Genomic DNA, 16,362 nt, shown 5'->3' on the forward strand with positions numbered 1-16,362 from the left:
GATTATTTGCTCAACATACAGATTGAATAAGCATGGCGAAAGGATAACAACCCTGATGCACCCCTTTCCCAATTTTAAGCCCCTTGTTCTGTTCAAACAACTGCTTCTTGGTCTATGTACAGGTTCCCTCATGAGCACAATTAAGTGTTCTGGAATTCCCATTCTTTGAAATGTTATCCATAATTTGTAATCATCCACATAATGGAATGCCTTTGCATAGTCCGTAAAACACAGGTAAACATCTCTCTGGTGTTCTTTGCTTTCAGTCAAGATCCATCTGACATCAGCAGTGATCTCCCTCATTCCACGTCCTCTTCTCAATCCGGCTTGAATATCTGGCAGTTCCCTGTCTATGTAGTGCTGCTACCGTTTTGAATTATTTTCAGCAAACTTTTACTTGCATGCGATACTTATTATATTGTTCAATAATTTCTGTGATTCAGTGTTTTCTAGTATATTCACAAAATTGTGCAAACATTTAATTCCAGAACATTTTCGTCACCCAAAAAGAAACCCTACACTCATTAGCAGTCTAACCCCATTCTCTCATCTGCTAGCCCCTGGCAATCACTAACCTGCTTTCTGTCCCTATGGATTTCCTTATTCATATAAATGGAATCATGTCTAGATGACCTCTTGTGTTTGGCTTCTTTTACTTAGCATAATGTTTTCAGGATTTATCTATGTTATAGCATGAATCAGAGCTTTGTTCCTTTTTATGTTTGAACAATACTCCATTGTATTAATTTTGGTGTTAAGTTAGCAATTAATGAACATAACAGACAGCATCTCCTTTGCCTTGAGCTCACCCTATCTCTGACTCCTTATCCAGCTCTATTCTCCATCCCCATTCTTCATCCTTACCCTGCCTTGAAAAGAGCCTTGGTGGCACAGTGTTGAAGTGCTTGGCTGCTAACCAAAAGACCAGCAGTTCAAACCCACCAGCCACTCTATGGGAGAAAGATGTGGCAGTCTGCATCTGTAAAGACTATAGTTTTACTCTATCTGATACAGTTGCTATGGGTTGGAATAAATTCTATGGCACACAAGAACCTTGCCTTGACCTCCACCCTATCCTCAAGCCTCACGCTATCCCTGATTCCTCTCAGTCCCATCTCTGAGCTGAAATATATTCCTGATCCTGAGCCTATCCTGGACCTTCTCTATCCTTTATGTCTTATTTCTTCCCTAAACTTGAAGTAACCCTCTTCCCGTCCAGGTCCTCAATCCATCTATCACTCAAGCCCAAAGCCTCATCCTTATCCTTTACTTTATCCCTGATCGATGAATGTGAAGTCATCGCATATATCTCTTGGGAATTCATTAAAAACCAAAAGCCTAATTTTTTAAGATTGCAAACTAGGCAAAAGCTCAGATGTCTGGGGCATCCAATCCACCCCCAAGATCATATGCCCTTCCCTGCATCTGGTAGACAGTGAAAACTACACTTAGGGCAGTGCTCTTGCGCACAGTACTTGAAGGACATCTAAGTACTCACCCTTTGTGTCTGTTCTGCCTGCAGAACGAATGTGAGGGGGACCTGGCCGAGGCAATGCCAGCACTGGAGGCCGCACTAGCAGCACTCGACACCCTGAACCCTGCGGACATCTCCCTGGTGAAGTCCATGCAGAACCCCCCCGGCCCTGTCAAGCTGGTCATGGAGAGCATTTGTGTTATGAAGGGGCTGCGACCAGAGAGGAAGCCAGACCCCGGCGGCTCTGGTAATCCCCACCAGCACCCCCATCCCACCCAAGAGGCCTCAGGTTCTGCTGCTCCCTGACAGGGAGGGTGTCCCCACCCAGTCAGGCCTGTGGGCAGCACTGCAGAAGTGTGGGGGAATCAAGAAAGGTGCCAGGATGTACTTGTGCACCCAGAGGTCTCATGTTTCTTCTCCACTGTCTCTCCTCCCCATCATTTGCGAAGATGCGGCATCTGTGGATGAAGCTGAGCTGAGTCAAGGCCCCTGCCTGCAAATCATCCTGAAAGTGAAGGTCATGTAGTCAGAGGACTGAGATGGAGCAGGCACATACAGAGCAGGGCGTATGGGAGAGGAAGAGAGACACGAGACACAGGAAGAGAGTAAGATGAGACAGAAAAAGGCTGAGAGGTTGAGAAAGAGATGTGGAGAGACCCAAGTACACACACACACACACACACACACACACAAAGACAATGAAACAGTGAGAGAGATGAGGAGGGGAAGAAACCAGGAGGGAGAAAGACAGAGACAGGGAGCGGGAAAGAGAGAGAGGGACAGAGACTCATATACCTAAAGTCAGACACAGAGAGACAGGAGACAGAAAGACCTGAGGGGAGAGAGATGAGGAGAGAGAAACAGAGACAGAGAGAAAAATTGAGACAAAAGTGCTGAAAGTGGGAGAGAAATGGAGACAGAGCAACCCAGAGAGAGAGACAGACAGACAGACGCACACACACGAGTCACAGAACCAGACAGCAAGCAAGTGGGAAGAAAACACCGGGAAGGAGAGGTTCAGGCAGGGAGGCAAAACAGAGAGTGAGCTTGTGCTACCAGTAGAGCTAGATAGAGACAGGGGCAAAGGAGGCAGACACTGAAATTCAGAGAGAGAGAGAAAAGAATACAAAGACTTGTAAATGGGGAGAAGGAATAAGGGAAGGAGAAAGGAGAGCCCCCTTTTATGATTGAGCCTGGAAGCATTTACAGGTGAATATTCACCCCCACTTAAAATCGGAATTAGATATAGGACCTTGTTTGAAGACCAGTGTGTTAGAATGGAGCAAAGGCTTTAGAAACCAAGTCCGGTGATAGTTCTACCTTCTGAGTTTTCCTATCCTGGAAAACCACTCTGCTCCCTCACTTGGGAGCCTCTGGCTCCTGCTTCCCCTTGCTCAGCATTCCCTCCTTTCTGGCCAATTTCAGGCCAAAAGCCAGATGTTGTTGTTGTTGTTGTTGTTGTTGTTGTTGTGTGCCATCGAGTCAGACCCGACTCATAGCGACCCCTCCTTGGGTTTCCAAGGCAGTATCACTACGGAAGTAGATTGCCCATCTTCCTTCCGAGGAGTGGCTGGCGGGTTTGAACTGCCAGCCTTCTGGTTAGCAGTCAAGTGCCTTAGCCAAGATGCAAAGGAGATCAGGAATGGAGGAGCAGGAAGAATTGCAAGCGAATTCTTTAGGAAAACAGCTGAGGTGTAAGTTGGCCCGTAATATATCAGACAGTGTTTCACTGCTTGGTAAAGTGAAGGGTCAACAAAAAGGGAAAAGGCCCTCAACAAAGTGGATTGACACAGTGGCTACAACGATGGGCTCAAGTATAGCAAGGATTGTGAGGCTGGCACAGGACCGGGCAATGTGTCATTCTGCTGTACATAGGGTTGGTATGAGTCAGAGTTGACTCGATGGTACCTAATAACAACAACATAAGTTGGCCTGAGCAAGGATGAGCTAGCCAACACTTCTTCACCCTGGCTGTCCCCAGAATCTCCTGGGAGCTTAAAAAATACTGAGGCCCATGCCATACCCCAAACCAAAAATAAAGCTCACTGTCGTCAAGTTGATTCCAACTCAGTGATCGCCACTGTGTTTCTGAGGCTGTAAATCTTTATGGACCTAGATAGCCCCATCTTCTTCCCACAGAGCAGTGGGTGGGTTTGAACAGTAGACCTTCTAGTTAGCAGCTAAATGCCTTACTCACTACACCACCAGAGATTCTTAATGCCATACCCCAGAGGTTCTTATTCCATTGGTATGGGGAGTGGCCTGACCGTTAATATTGTTGTCAAGCTCCCTGGGTGATTCTCAGATGCCTCCAGGCTTGAGAACTGCAGTGATACACAAAGCAGGGCCAGGTCATGAGTGCCTGCTTCTTCTTGGATCATTATTGATTAGCACAGGACTCAACATCGATGTGCCTTACTTTAAAATTAAAGCAGATTGTGTATTTTATTTGGAGTGTCTGGGTGGTGCAAACAGTTAGCAAGCTCAACTGCTAATCAAAATGTTGGAAGTTCGATTCCATGCAAAAGAGCTCAAAAGAAAAGGTTGGCAGTCTCCTGCCAGAAAATCAGCCACTGACAACTCGATGGAGCGTAGTTCTACTCTGACATGCAGAAGGTCCCCAAGAGTTGGCATCAACGTGATGGCATCTGTTTTTGTTTCTGTTTTTTCACTAGTGTATATTATTGACCTACGCCACCCCACTAGGATTTGGTGGGTACCTTTGAGTGGCGCAAAAGAGTTATTAAATTAGCTTTTGGTAATTTAAATGAATTTAAATGAAGTATATCATTTTCCAGAATATAAACAAAAACTTTGCTGGGAAGTATTTGGCTTAGTGGCTATGTTTACATTAGAAATGGGATACATTTGACCTGTTTGACTTAATACAGTGTCTAAAAGTATAACTTACTGATGAACCTGAACTTGGCAGGTGTTTATACTACCATGAGCCAAAGGGTCTCCTGACAGTTTTTTCCAATGTCAACAAAAGGGCCACTGTCCCAGGGTGGGATCCCAGCTCACATGATTAATCATTAGTCTATAACAGGGTTGGTACTAAAGAAAATAGGGGCCTGGCTTTGTTTTCTGGGCAGGCCACGGCAGCGTTCTGCCCGGGTGTGAGCCCTGTAGCTGCTCTCCCACCCCAGCTCCTTCTGAGGCTGCCACCCACCCATTCACTGATTCCCACTGTCCATCGCAAGGAGGACACTTTAGGTTCCATCCAACCTATTGAGTCAGATCCGACTCACAGAGACCCCGCCTGAGGTTTCTGAGGCTCTATCACTATGGAAGTAGATTGCCCAACCTTCCTTCCAAGGAGTCACTGGTGGGTTTGAACCGCCAGCATTCTGGTTAGCAGTCAAGTGCCTTAGGCACTATGCCACCAGAGCTCCTACAACCTGCCTCTTAGATTTGAAAAAGAGTGTTCAAAATACTCACAGGCTTTAACTCCTGTTGTCCTCTTCATCTATGGATGAAATACAGGATAACATTCATTCAATAAATATTTATTAATCACTGACTATCAGGCCCTGAGCTAGGTTCTAGTGAACACAGCAGGAACTTACATCTTGGAGGACAGGTAAACAATAAAAATAAATAAAAATGAGAAATTGTGAAAAATGCTGTAAAGGGAATTTTTTAAGCTCCCAGAAGATTCCAGAAGGAGCTCTGGTGGCACAGTCCCTAAGGCATTTGACTGCTAACCAGAAGGTTGGCAGTTCAAACCCACTAGCTGCTCTGCTAAAGGAAGATGGGGCAATTGACTTCCATAAAAATTTACAGCCTTGGAAACCCAATAGAGGTTGCTATGATGTGGGATTGATTCAATGGCAGTGAGTTTGATTTTTGGTTTGAAGATTCCAGGAGCAGCCAGGGTAGAGAAGTACTAGCTGGCTCGTCCTTGCTCAGACCAACTAATTACACCTGAGCTGTTTTCCTAAAAGATTCTCTTACAAAGTCCACCTCCTAACAACTGAGAGAAGAGGCTGGAGAAGAGACGAGGGGCCATCTTAGAAAGTGTAATCTAGGGAAGACTTTGTGTGGAGGTGGCTTTTAAAATGAGATCTGAAGTGTGGCCAGAAGCCAATCAGATACCATTACAGCATAAGTGAAGGATTCACGGGTAGGAAAGCACTTGGGATCAAGGAGGAATTGAAAGAAAGTACTTTGTGACCCAAGTCCAGAGAGTGAGGGAGAAAGTGGCTGGGGATGAAGTTGATGAGGTTGGCTGAGCCTCCCAGTCCATGACAAGGAGCTTGGATTGTTTCTTCCAAATAAAAGGATTAGCCTCTGTAGAGTTTTAAGTCAAAACCAGAATGTCTTAATAATATAACCTGTTATCTCTGCTTCTTGTGCCAAATAGGTAAGATGATAGAAGATTTCTGGGGGGTATCAAGAAAGATTCTTGGAGATCTGAAATTCTTGGAGAGTCTTAAGACATATGATAAAGACAACATCCCCCCAGCTGTCATGAAGCGGATCCGAGAAAGGTTTATCGATCACCCAGATTTCCAGCCAGCTGTCATTAAAAATGTGTCATCAGCCTGTGAAGGTCTGTGCAAGTGGGTGAGGGCCATGGAAGTGTACGACCGTGTGGCCAAAGTGGTGGCTCCCAAACGGGAGCGGCTGAGGGAGGCCGAGGGGAAGTTGGATGCACAGGTGCAGAAACTAAACCTGAAGCGGGCAGAGCTGAAGCTGGTGGAAGACCGCCTGCAGGCCCTGAATGTCGACTTTGAAGAGATGAACATGAAGAAAAACAACTTGGAGGAAAACATTGAAATCTGCTCCCAAAAACTAATCAGGGCAGAGAAGCTGATCAATGGTCTTGGGGGAGAGAAGGACAGATGGACAGAAGCTGCCCGGCAGTTGGGCATCCGCTATATTAACTTGACAGGGGATGTGTTGGTGTCCTCGGGAACCGTGGCTTACCTGGGTGCCTTCACAGTGGATTATCGGACCAAGTGCCAGAAGCAGTGGTTGGAGTACTGCAAGCAGAAAGTCATTCCTGGCTCCAGTGACTTCAGTCTCAGCAACATACTAGGGGATCCCGTAAAAATCCGTTCCTGGCAGATTGCCGGGCTGCCCATTGACTCTTTCTCCATTGACAATGGCATCATTGTGTCCAATTCCAGGCGTTGGGCCTTAATGATTGACCCCCAGGGGCAGGCCAATAAGTGGATTAAGAACATGGAGAAATCTAATAAGCTGTCTGTCATCAAATTCTCTGATGCCAACTATGTGAGGACGCTGGAAAATGCTCTGCAGTTTGGCACCCCTGTCTTACTTGAAAACGTTGGAGAAGAGCTGGATGCCTTTATTGAACCAATCTTGCTCAAGTCAACATTCAGGCAGCAAGGGGTTGAATATATGAGGCTGGGTGAAAATATCATCGAATACTCCAAGGATTTTAAGTTATACATCACAACCCGTTTGAGGAACCCACATTACCTCCCTGAAATTGCCGTGAAAGTCTGTCTCCTTAACTTCATGATCACACCCTTGGGTCTCCAAGATCAACTCCTTGGCATTGTGGCTGCCAAGGAGAAGCCAGAACTGGAAGAGAAAAAGAACAAGTTGATTGTGGAAAGTGCCCAGAACAAGAGACAGCTGAAGGAAATTGAAGATAAAATCTTGGAGGTCCTCTCCATGTCTGAGGGCAACATCCTTGAGGATGAAACTGCCATCAAAGTTTTGTCTTCCTCTAAAGTGCTGTCTGAAGAAATATCCGAGAAACAGGAAATTGCTTCTGTCACAGAAACACAGATCGACGAGACCCGGATGGGCTATAAGCCAGTGGCTATTCATTCTGCCACCATCTTCTTCTGTATCTCTGACCTGGCCAACATTGAGCCAATGTACCAGTACTCCCTGACATGGTTCATCAACCTGTATGTTCAATCCCTGGCTAATAGCAAGAAAAGTGATGAGCTGGACCTACGTATCGAATATATCATTGAACACTTCACCCTGAGCATTTACAACAACGTTTGCCGCTCTCTTTTTGAGAAGGACAAGCTGCTCTTCTCCCTCCTCCTGACCATCGGCATCATGAAAGAGAAAAAGCAAATTAATGAAGAAAGTTGGTACTTCCTTCTCACTGGAGGTGTTGCGCTGGATAACCCCTTCCCCAACCCAGTTCCTGAATGGTTGTCTGAGAAGGCGTGGTCGGAAGTTGTCCGGGCATCCTCATTACCCAAACTGAAAGGCCTAATGGAACATTTTGGACAAAATGTTGAGGAATGGAAGTTTATCTATGACTCAGCCTGGCCCCACATGGAGAAATTTCCTGGACAATGGGAGTTCATTCAAGGGCTGGAGAGGATGGTGATCCTCCGATGTTTGCGGCCTGACAAAATTATTCCAGCTGTTCGGGAGTTCATTGCTGAACACATGGGAAAGGTGTATGTAGAACCTCCTACATTTGATCTCCAGGGCTCCTACAATGATTCCAGTTGCTGTGCACCGCTGATTTTTGTGTTGTCTCCAGGGGCAGACCCAATGGCAGGTAAGGACAGAACGTTCTAAAAGGATGGAACATGGAAAGCTTGGGTTGAGTGGATGGATGACCATAGCATAGTCTGACAGCAGGGATCTCAAACTCAAGTGGCTTAGATGACCAAGCCAGTGGATGGCTAAGATGCAGCTGGGCAAATGAAAATTTAACATTTTCTGGCTAAAGAGGGCAGCTGCTTCTCAGCTCTGACAAACTGTGGTAATGTGGCAGTGTGAGCCCAGGATGACCAGATCATCTGATCTTTCCAGAGAAACCAGAAATCCTCCCCTTTTAAATCTCAATTACTCCTTCAGATGTCTTCTTTACAATCTTGTGAGGCCCAAGCCAGGGGCCAGGTTCAGCCTGCTGGCTGCCAATTTGTCACCTTTGTCTTAGACTGTTTTCTCTGACTGTGGCTTCTCTCATCAGAGCTTATTCCTTGTCTTAAAAAAAAAAAAAATATATATATAATTAATACTGCATGTGCCAAAGGCATTTGACTCCTAACCAGAAGGCTGGCAGTTCAAACCCACCAGCCACTCCTCGAAAGGAAGATTGGGCCATCTACTTCCGTAGAAATACTGCCTTGGGAACCCAAGGAGGGTTTGCTATGAGTTGGGACCAACTCAACGGCAGTGAGTTTGGATTTTTTTGTTTGGTGGTTAAAAAAAAGACCAAATAATGCCAAAAGGTAAAGTACAGGGGTTTACTCTGAATGTAGTTCAAACAGGACAGGCATAATAGATGCTTGATTCTTCCTCTTCTTCTTTCAGCTTTCAGAATAATTAAGTGGTGCCCTAGTAAACTCCAAAGTGAACCAATAAATATTTTTGTACTATTGTGAATTAATGTGTTTTTAACATATTTGGTGTTTCAAATATGGTGGTGTTTTACTTCACTGTGGTCATTATACTTTTTGATGCTCAAATAATTCAGTCTTTGGCCTCTGGGAGCCCCTTCATGCCTGAGTTCTTTTCACATAACACCAATAGTTTTTGACAGCTTCCTTGCTTTCTAGAGCTACCAAAGATTACAGATCCATCTTGTACATTTCCTGCTCTAGATCTGGAAACAGCCATTTCTCCAAGGAACCCTGCTTCTTTTAGCAAGCAATGGCATTTGGAAACCACAACCTGGGTTCTAGTGGTACTCATTGCTACTGGGTACATCATTGCTTTTAGGCCTTATTGCCTGCTAGTTCTCCCTTTGCCTGTATTTAAGCTGCTGTTTTAGTCAACATTTTACCTTCTTACCTTCAGTGACTATGATTTCCGTTTCTAGTTTAATTTGTTTTGTTCCATATCGAAGCAATATCCTTTTTATTTTTTCATAAAATTCTGAACTTTTATTATGTTTTGTGTTCCTTCTTTAATGATTTTAGATATGCTTCTTTTATGATCTCTCAGAGATTGTAATGCCTTGGGGTGTTATTATGATGTTTTCTGTGCTGACTATCTCTTACGTTGTTGTTGTTGTTATATGCCGTCGAGTCGGCCCTGACTCATAGCGACCCCTCCTTGGGTTTCCGAGGCAGTATCACTACAGAAGTAGGATTGCCCAACCTTCCTTCCGAGGAGTGGCTGGTGGGTTTGAACCGCCAGCCTTCTGTTTAGCAGTCAAGTGCCTTAGGCACTATGCTACCAGAGCTACTCTTATAGTGATGTATTTCCTCATGTAGTTTGTAAGTTTTTATTGTGAGTTCACCATCAGCAACCTTATGTTATGTTGTGGGAGTCTCATATACCTTGGGTTTTAGACGAGTCTCAACATGCAATGGTGCCCAAGAGGGTTTTCCCTTCTAGAGCAATTTTATGGGAAATTTCTTAGCTTGGGAATCCCATATGACAGGGTAGTATAAATTCACACCCCTCATCTTCATGTGGGATAGGCTTCATGTTTTGATTTCTTACTGGAGAGTTGCTATTATTTATTTTTTCCACCCAGGCTCTAGGCCAGTGAAAAGCTCCCATGTTGCCTCCCAGAGTCAGTAGACAGATTTTTGCCTACTAAACATGAACATGTTTAGTATCCTAACTTTACACAAAAATCTCAACTCCAGTTCCCTACCTCTTATGGCTGCAAAGTTATGTTTCCCATGAGCATTAAAACACTAACCTCTAGACTAGTGTGATATTTTCCTGTGGTGAAATATTATGCAGCCATGAAAAAGATAAGACTTTGTTATAGGTATGGATGTGGACAGATAAATAAGATATACTGTTAAGTGAAGAAAGTATTCTACAGTAAATTTTTATCACAGTATGTGCACATTTGTTTAAATACATAAAATATGTCTGGAAGGATTCACAAAAAGCTGGTAACATTGGCTGCCTCTGGGGAAGACAACAGGATGGTCAAGGGAAGTGAAAAAGGCTTTCTTTTCATTGTACAAATGCCTATATTTCCTAGTAAAATAAATTTGTAAAAACTCAGTTCCTAGTTCTTTGGTTGTGTGCTCACCTTTCTGCATTTGAACTCTCTCTTCATTTTTGGCACCTGGAGATTTCTCATTCTTTCAAACCAGATTTTCTTTTAGGTGGTGTGCTTTTATTATTATTATTATTAAGAATGTCTTATGTCTTTGGAGTTGATCGTAGCTTAGGACACTATATTACCAGAAATTACAGCTTTCCCAAAGAAATGTTTATTTTGTTATTAATAAAAGCCAATGAGTTTATTCCTGAGTCCAGAATTTTAATGTAGCCTCTCCTTTTTTTTTTTTTTAAATGGGGAACTCAAAAGAAAGACCTAATTTTGCAAAGTTTCCACTGACTAATAAGAGTACAATGCTAAAGACAGACAGTAGCCACTTACAATCTGAATAAAGGTATAGAGCAGTATTGTTAACTCTTTAATTCTATACCTTTTGTAAATCCTTGGGGCAAATTACTTTTTATTCTGTTTCCTTAGTGATTTGCAATAGAAACAAAGTATATATTTATATAAATTTGGTTTTTGGTGATAGCAAGATACTGAGAAGACGTGAAGAACTGATTTCCCCCAAACAATCTTGAGGTGAACAGATTCTAACAGGGAGAGTGGGTAGAGACAGTAACTAAGAGAAGATCGCTGGTGCCTGGGCCATTGGCTCTGCCTCAGTAAAGGAAAAGAGAGCACCAGGGGTGGCTTGGGCCTATTTAGTATCATTTAGGTGCCAGCTATCATTCTAAGAGCAAACATGAAGATCAAGGTTCTGCCTTGGAGAAGCTTGCCACCTGTTTGGGAGAGGACACTCTGGGGCTTAACTACTCTTCTCAGATCTCTCATAGTCCGTCCTTTTATGTAGCTATTGTTAATGTGGTCTTAATGGCCTGTCTTCTTTTAAAAGTCCCTTTTCTTCCTGGTCTTAGGCTTGCTGAAGTTTGCTGATGATCTTGGCATGGGAGGTGCCAAAACCCAGACCATCTCCCTTGGCCAAGGCCAAGGACCTATTGCTGCCAAAATGATCAACACTGCCATCAAAGATGGAACATGGGTGATCTTACAGAACTGCCACCTGGCCACAAGCTGGATGCCTGCGCTGGAGAAGATCTGTGAGGAGGTGATCATTCCTGAGAGCACCAACATGCAATTCAGGTCAGACACTGCCTCAGTCTAGATGTTATGCTGATGACGGGGAGTACAAAGATGAACAAGGCATGGTTCCTGCCCCTAAGGGCTTAGTCTGTTCTTACCTACAGCCAACTCCCCTAAGGGAGTGAGTTGTTAGACCTGTGGGCTCAAGACCAGAGTTGCGGAAGACGTCAAGCTCAGTGGGCATTAACATGTTACACAAGAACATTGTTCTACATCCTACTTTGGTCAGCAAATGGGGTCTTAAAAGCTTGCAAGCGGTCATCTAGATGCATCAAGTGGTCTCTCCTCATTCAGAGCAAAGAAGAATGAAGAAAACTAAAGAAAGACACATGGAAACAGTTAGTCCAAGGGACTAGTGACCATGCAAACCTCAGCCTATGTGACCATGAGACCAGAAGAACTAGATAATGCCAGGCTACCACTGTCAACCACTTGGAAAGGGATCAGCGTAGGATATCCTGGATAGAGTGGGAGAATAACGTTGAACAAAACTCAAAATCATTAAAGAAAAAAAAAAAAAAGACCACGTTTACTGGTCTGGTAGAGGCTGGTGAAACCCCCAAGACTATGGCCCCTAGTTTTCAGGCTTGGAATTGAACTCACTCCTGTGGCTTCCAGCCAAACAATAGACAGGCATATGGGGTGAACATTTACATCCAGTAGATACACTCTTTGGAGCAATCAATCATGGGAGAACAGAAGAGCAGTGTTTGTACAGGGAGATAGCTCTGGGGCAGGAATGCATAGGAAAGGATATAGGGAAGAGGTAACTACAGGGAGGAAATGGGAAGAGAGCTGTTACATTATGGGGATTGCAGTCAATGTCATTTTTTAAAAAATGCTAATGAACTGTTGTATGGAAAATGAATTTGCTCTGTAAACTTTCACCCAAACCACAATAAAGAGAAGTGCTCAGTCTAGCAGTAGGCAGCCCATAGATTAACACTTGACACCATGTAATACCTGCTATACTCATAGTCTGAACAAGAACCAAGGAGCACAGGAAAGGGGGAGTATGGAACTGGGGAAGGCCTAGAGACCTGACAATTGTCTGGAGTATGGAAAACTGAATAGGAGTTTGCCAAGAAGGACATTCCAGACAGAACAGATAGAATTTGCAAAAGCTAAGAGCTGTATTAAGAGAATAATAAGAAGTTCTCTTATGATTCTGAGGTGTATACTGTGTGAAATTGTGGGGGGGGGGGTAGAGGTGATGTGGAAAAAGGTAGATTAAATGTCAGCAAATCCAATTTTTAAAATATTTGTCAAAAAGAATTCTACTTGTAGCCACTTTTTTTTTTCCTTCTTTACTTTGTATTTCTTTGGGCTCCATGGAGTTTTAATCAGCATTGAAAATAGCTTTTGGTTTTTTGTGAACTCTAAAGCCCAGCAAGGAGCTCTGGTAGCATAGTGTCTAAGGCACTTAACTGCTAACCAGAAGGCTGGTGGTTCAAACCCACCAGCCACTCCTCGGAAGGAAGATGGGCAATCTACTTCCGTAGTGATATTGCCTCGGAAACCCAAGGAGGGGTTGCTATGAGTCGGGTCCGACTCCAGGGCATATAACAACAACAACAACAACAAAGCCCAGCAAGCCTGGGCCTTGTTTTTTGTGTTCACAGGAGGAAGTGAACCCAATTGACTTTAAAGCCTCTTTCAACTCACACATTCAGTGATTCTCGTTCTAGGCTGGAGTCAGCAAACACTACCCCACAGGCCAAAGCTAGCTTGTTGTCGGCTTTTGTACAGCTCATGAGCTATAAATCATTTTTACATTTTTAAGTGGTTGAAAAATATCAACCATTATGGTGTGGTAGTTAAGGTTGTGTGTCAACTTGGCTGGGCCTGGTTTTGAGTGGCTGGGCAGCTGGATATAGTTATTCCCCAGGATGAGACTGGTAATTAGCTCCATGGTGGAATCTACTGGAGCAGCTGAGTAGCTGCCTTAGGGATGTGGGCTGCCTCCTGTGTGTAAGAAGATACTTTGAGAAAGGTCTCTGAGCTTTTTGGCATGCTTGGACCCTACATATAGCCAAGTCTCCATTCAGCAGCCTGCCGTGTTTCCTACTGATCTCGGGACTTGAACTTGTGGCCTGCCATGTTGTTGGTAATATTGGAACTGTGCCATTTATTTGTCGACCTTGGGTTTGTCAGCCTCAATAGTCAGCAGCTGCCTGAGTGAAGAGACGCCTCCAGCTCCAGTGGGCCTGGAGCAAGAGGCAGAGCTGAAGCGCCAAGTCAAGGGGCTTTCACCACAGTCACTGTACAGAACACTGCAGAATAGCCCATAGGATTTCCAAGGCTGTAATCTTTACGGAGGAGCTCTGGTGGCGTAATGCCTAAGGCATTTGACTGCTAACCAGAAGTGTGGCAGTTCAAACCCACCTGCCACTCCAGGCAATCTACTTCTGTTAGAGATATTGCCTTGGAAACCAAAGGAGGGGTTGCTATGAGTCAAATCGACTCAACAGCAGTGAGTCAACTGAGTCACTGGTTTGGTTTTGGTTTTTCAAGAGTTAGCAACTACTTCAAAAATATTTACAACTTTGGATGGATTCTCATCATGTGGACCAAGCGTCACCTGTCTGCAGGCTGAAGTGGAGCTTCAGGCCTCCAGTCTGTGCCCGCCATTCCCCGCCAGCTCAGGCCTGGGCTTGGACCACACCACGCTGCCCACCGAGCCTCACCTCATGTCTGGCCTCCGCCATGCAATTGTCCATCAGCCTATGCTCTCTAACGACCTCCCGCCTCCAACTACCTGCTGAAAGCATCTCTAACACCAAGCAAAAAAGCAAGATGTCAAGTGTGTATAACTTGAGCTCCGGTATGAAAAAGTAAATGAATAAAAGCCTGTAAGCTGATGTGCCAAAGTTAACCTCAAGGTGATAAAGGTATAATTGTCATTTCTTTCCAAATACTGTTACACATGTTTCCATTTTTTTGGTGGGCACAGATAAACTTTTTTTTAAAAAAAAACAAAGAAGTTCCTACTGGTCTAATGGAGACTGGTGAACTCCTGAGACTTTATGGCTCCAAGTCACCCTTCCAGCCTGGAATTGGATTCACTCCTGTGTCTTAACTCTCAGCCAAACAATAGACAGGCCTGTGAGTGGAACAACTACACCAGTGAGATGCACTCCTTGGAAAAGGCAACCAAGGGAAATCAGGAGGGCAGCATTTGCATGGGGAGAAAGCTAGGCAGGGAGGAATGCATAGGTAGGTGACAAGGACACACAGAAGGGTAACCACAGGGATGAGGTGGGAGGAGAGTTGTTACATTGTGGGAATTGTAAGCAGTGTCACCAAACAAAACGTGTGTGAACTATTGAGTGTAAAACGAATGTGCTTTGTAAAATTGTACCCAAATCACAATAAAAAGTTAATAAGCAAATAAATAACTCCTCCATGTTCTTCAAGGCCTATTTCAAATGCTATTTTATCTGTGACAAAGGTTGGCAAACTTTTGTTATGAAGGGCTATATAGTAAATATTTTCAGCTTTGCGTTCCATATGGTCTCTGTTGCAACTGCTGAGTTCTGCCTATATGTATGAAAGCAGCATAGACAATATGTAAATAAAGGGCATGGCCGTGTTCCAATAAAACTTTATTTATAAAAACAGGCAGTATGCTGCATTTGATGTGCCATAGTTTGCTGACTTCTGGTCTCTGATGTTTGTCTGGCTGCCTATAGCCCATGAAAAGCTCTTTTTTCTGTGGACTCCCACAGCCTGTTATTTTTCTTGTTCTTTTCAGTCTTGATTTTTCAATGTCTTGTACAGTCACATCCTGTCTGCTTTTCTCTCCTGGCTGGTGCCCCATTCACTCCCTCATTGTTGCTAGAAACAATGCTTTGCTCACTTGGGTCACTTACATGGTGCCTGATACAGTGACCCTATAGGACAAAGTAGAACTGCCCCATAGGGTATTCAGGGCTGTAAATCTTTATGGAAACAGACTACCTCATTTTTCTCCCACAAAGCAGCTGGTGGTTTTGAACTGCCCACCTTTTGGTTAGCAGCTGAATGCTTTGACCACTGCATCACCAGAGCTCCTACCCTGATAAGTGATTTACAATAAAAGCCCATGTATTTCTCAGAAAGTCCAGCAGGGGAGGCAGTGTGGTGTGGTAATTAAGAGCATTAGGTTTGGAGTCAGAGAGTGACAAGTTCATATCTTGGTTTTAGCTACTTCTAAGTTAAGAGTTCTTGAAAAAGCTCGCTTAACCTCTTAACACCAGCTGTAAAGGCAGCTGACTCCAATCACCCAAAGTTAGATCCAAAACTTCACACATTAAGAGGCAGTCTTCCATACTGCCAGTCACCCCAAAATTTCAGACACCAGCCAGAATCTTAGGACACATGCACTTCTGACCAACTGGCTACAAATTCAGGAGTTCCCACTACCCCTTTGGGTCCAATAATTTGGTAGAACAATTCACAGAACTCAGGTTGTTGTTGTTGTTGTTGTTATGTGCTGTCGAGTCGGACCCGACTCATAGAGACCCCTCCTTGGGTTTCCAAGGCAGTATCACTACAGAAGATTGCCCAACCTTCCTTTCGAGGAGTGGCTGGTGGGTTTGAACCACCAGGCTTCTGATTAGCAGTCAAGTGCTTTAGGCACTACGCTACCAGAGCTCCTAGAACTCAGGTTACTTATGATTATAGTTTTATTACCACACAAAAAGATATATAAGTTCATCCAACTCACAATAGAAATTTAAAAAAGGAAAAAAAGGATACAAAAGAAGAGATGCATAGGACAAAGTCTGGGAGGATCCCCAAAGTGAAGCTTCCAAGTCCTAAGGGACATGTTACC

The 16,362-nt window shown here is 44.1% G+C and overlaps 1 protein-coding gene across 1 annotated transcript in view; it reads left to right on the forward strand.

Moving 5' to 3' along the window:
- Positions 1-16,362, forward strand: part of DNAH3 (dynein axonemal heavy chain 3) — a 308,795-nt gene that overhangs the window by 274,158 nt on the left and 18,275 nt on the right. The window contains exons 50-52 of the mRNA XM_042783203.1: positions 1,523-1,721; positions 5,841-7,982; positions 11,321-11,546. Coding sequence (XP_042639137.1) covers positions 1,523-1,721; positions 5,841-7,982; positions 11,321-11,546 — 2,567 coding nt within the window. The remainder of the gene's footprint in view (positions 1-1,522; positions 1,722-5,840; positions 7,983-11,320; positions 11,547-16,362) is intronic.

This window comes from Orycteropus afer, unplaced genomic scaffold (genome assembly GCF_000298275.1).
Source record: "Orycteropus afer afer isolate SDZICR_OR568_19922 unplaced genomic scaffold, OryAfe1.0 scaffold00732, whole genome shotgun sequence".
NCBI lineage: Eukaryota > Metazoa > Chordata > Mammalia > Tubulidentata > Orycteropodidae > Orycteropus > Orycteropus afer.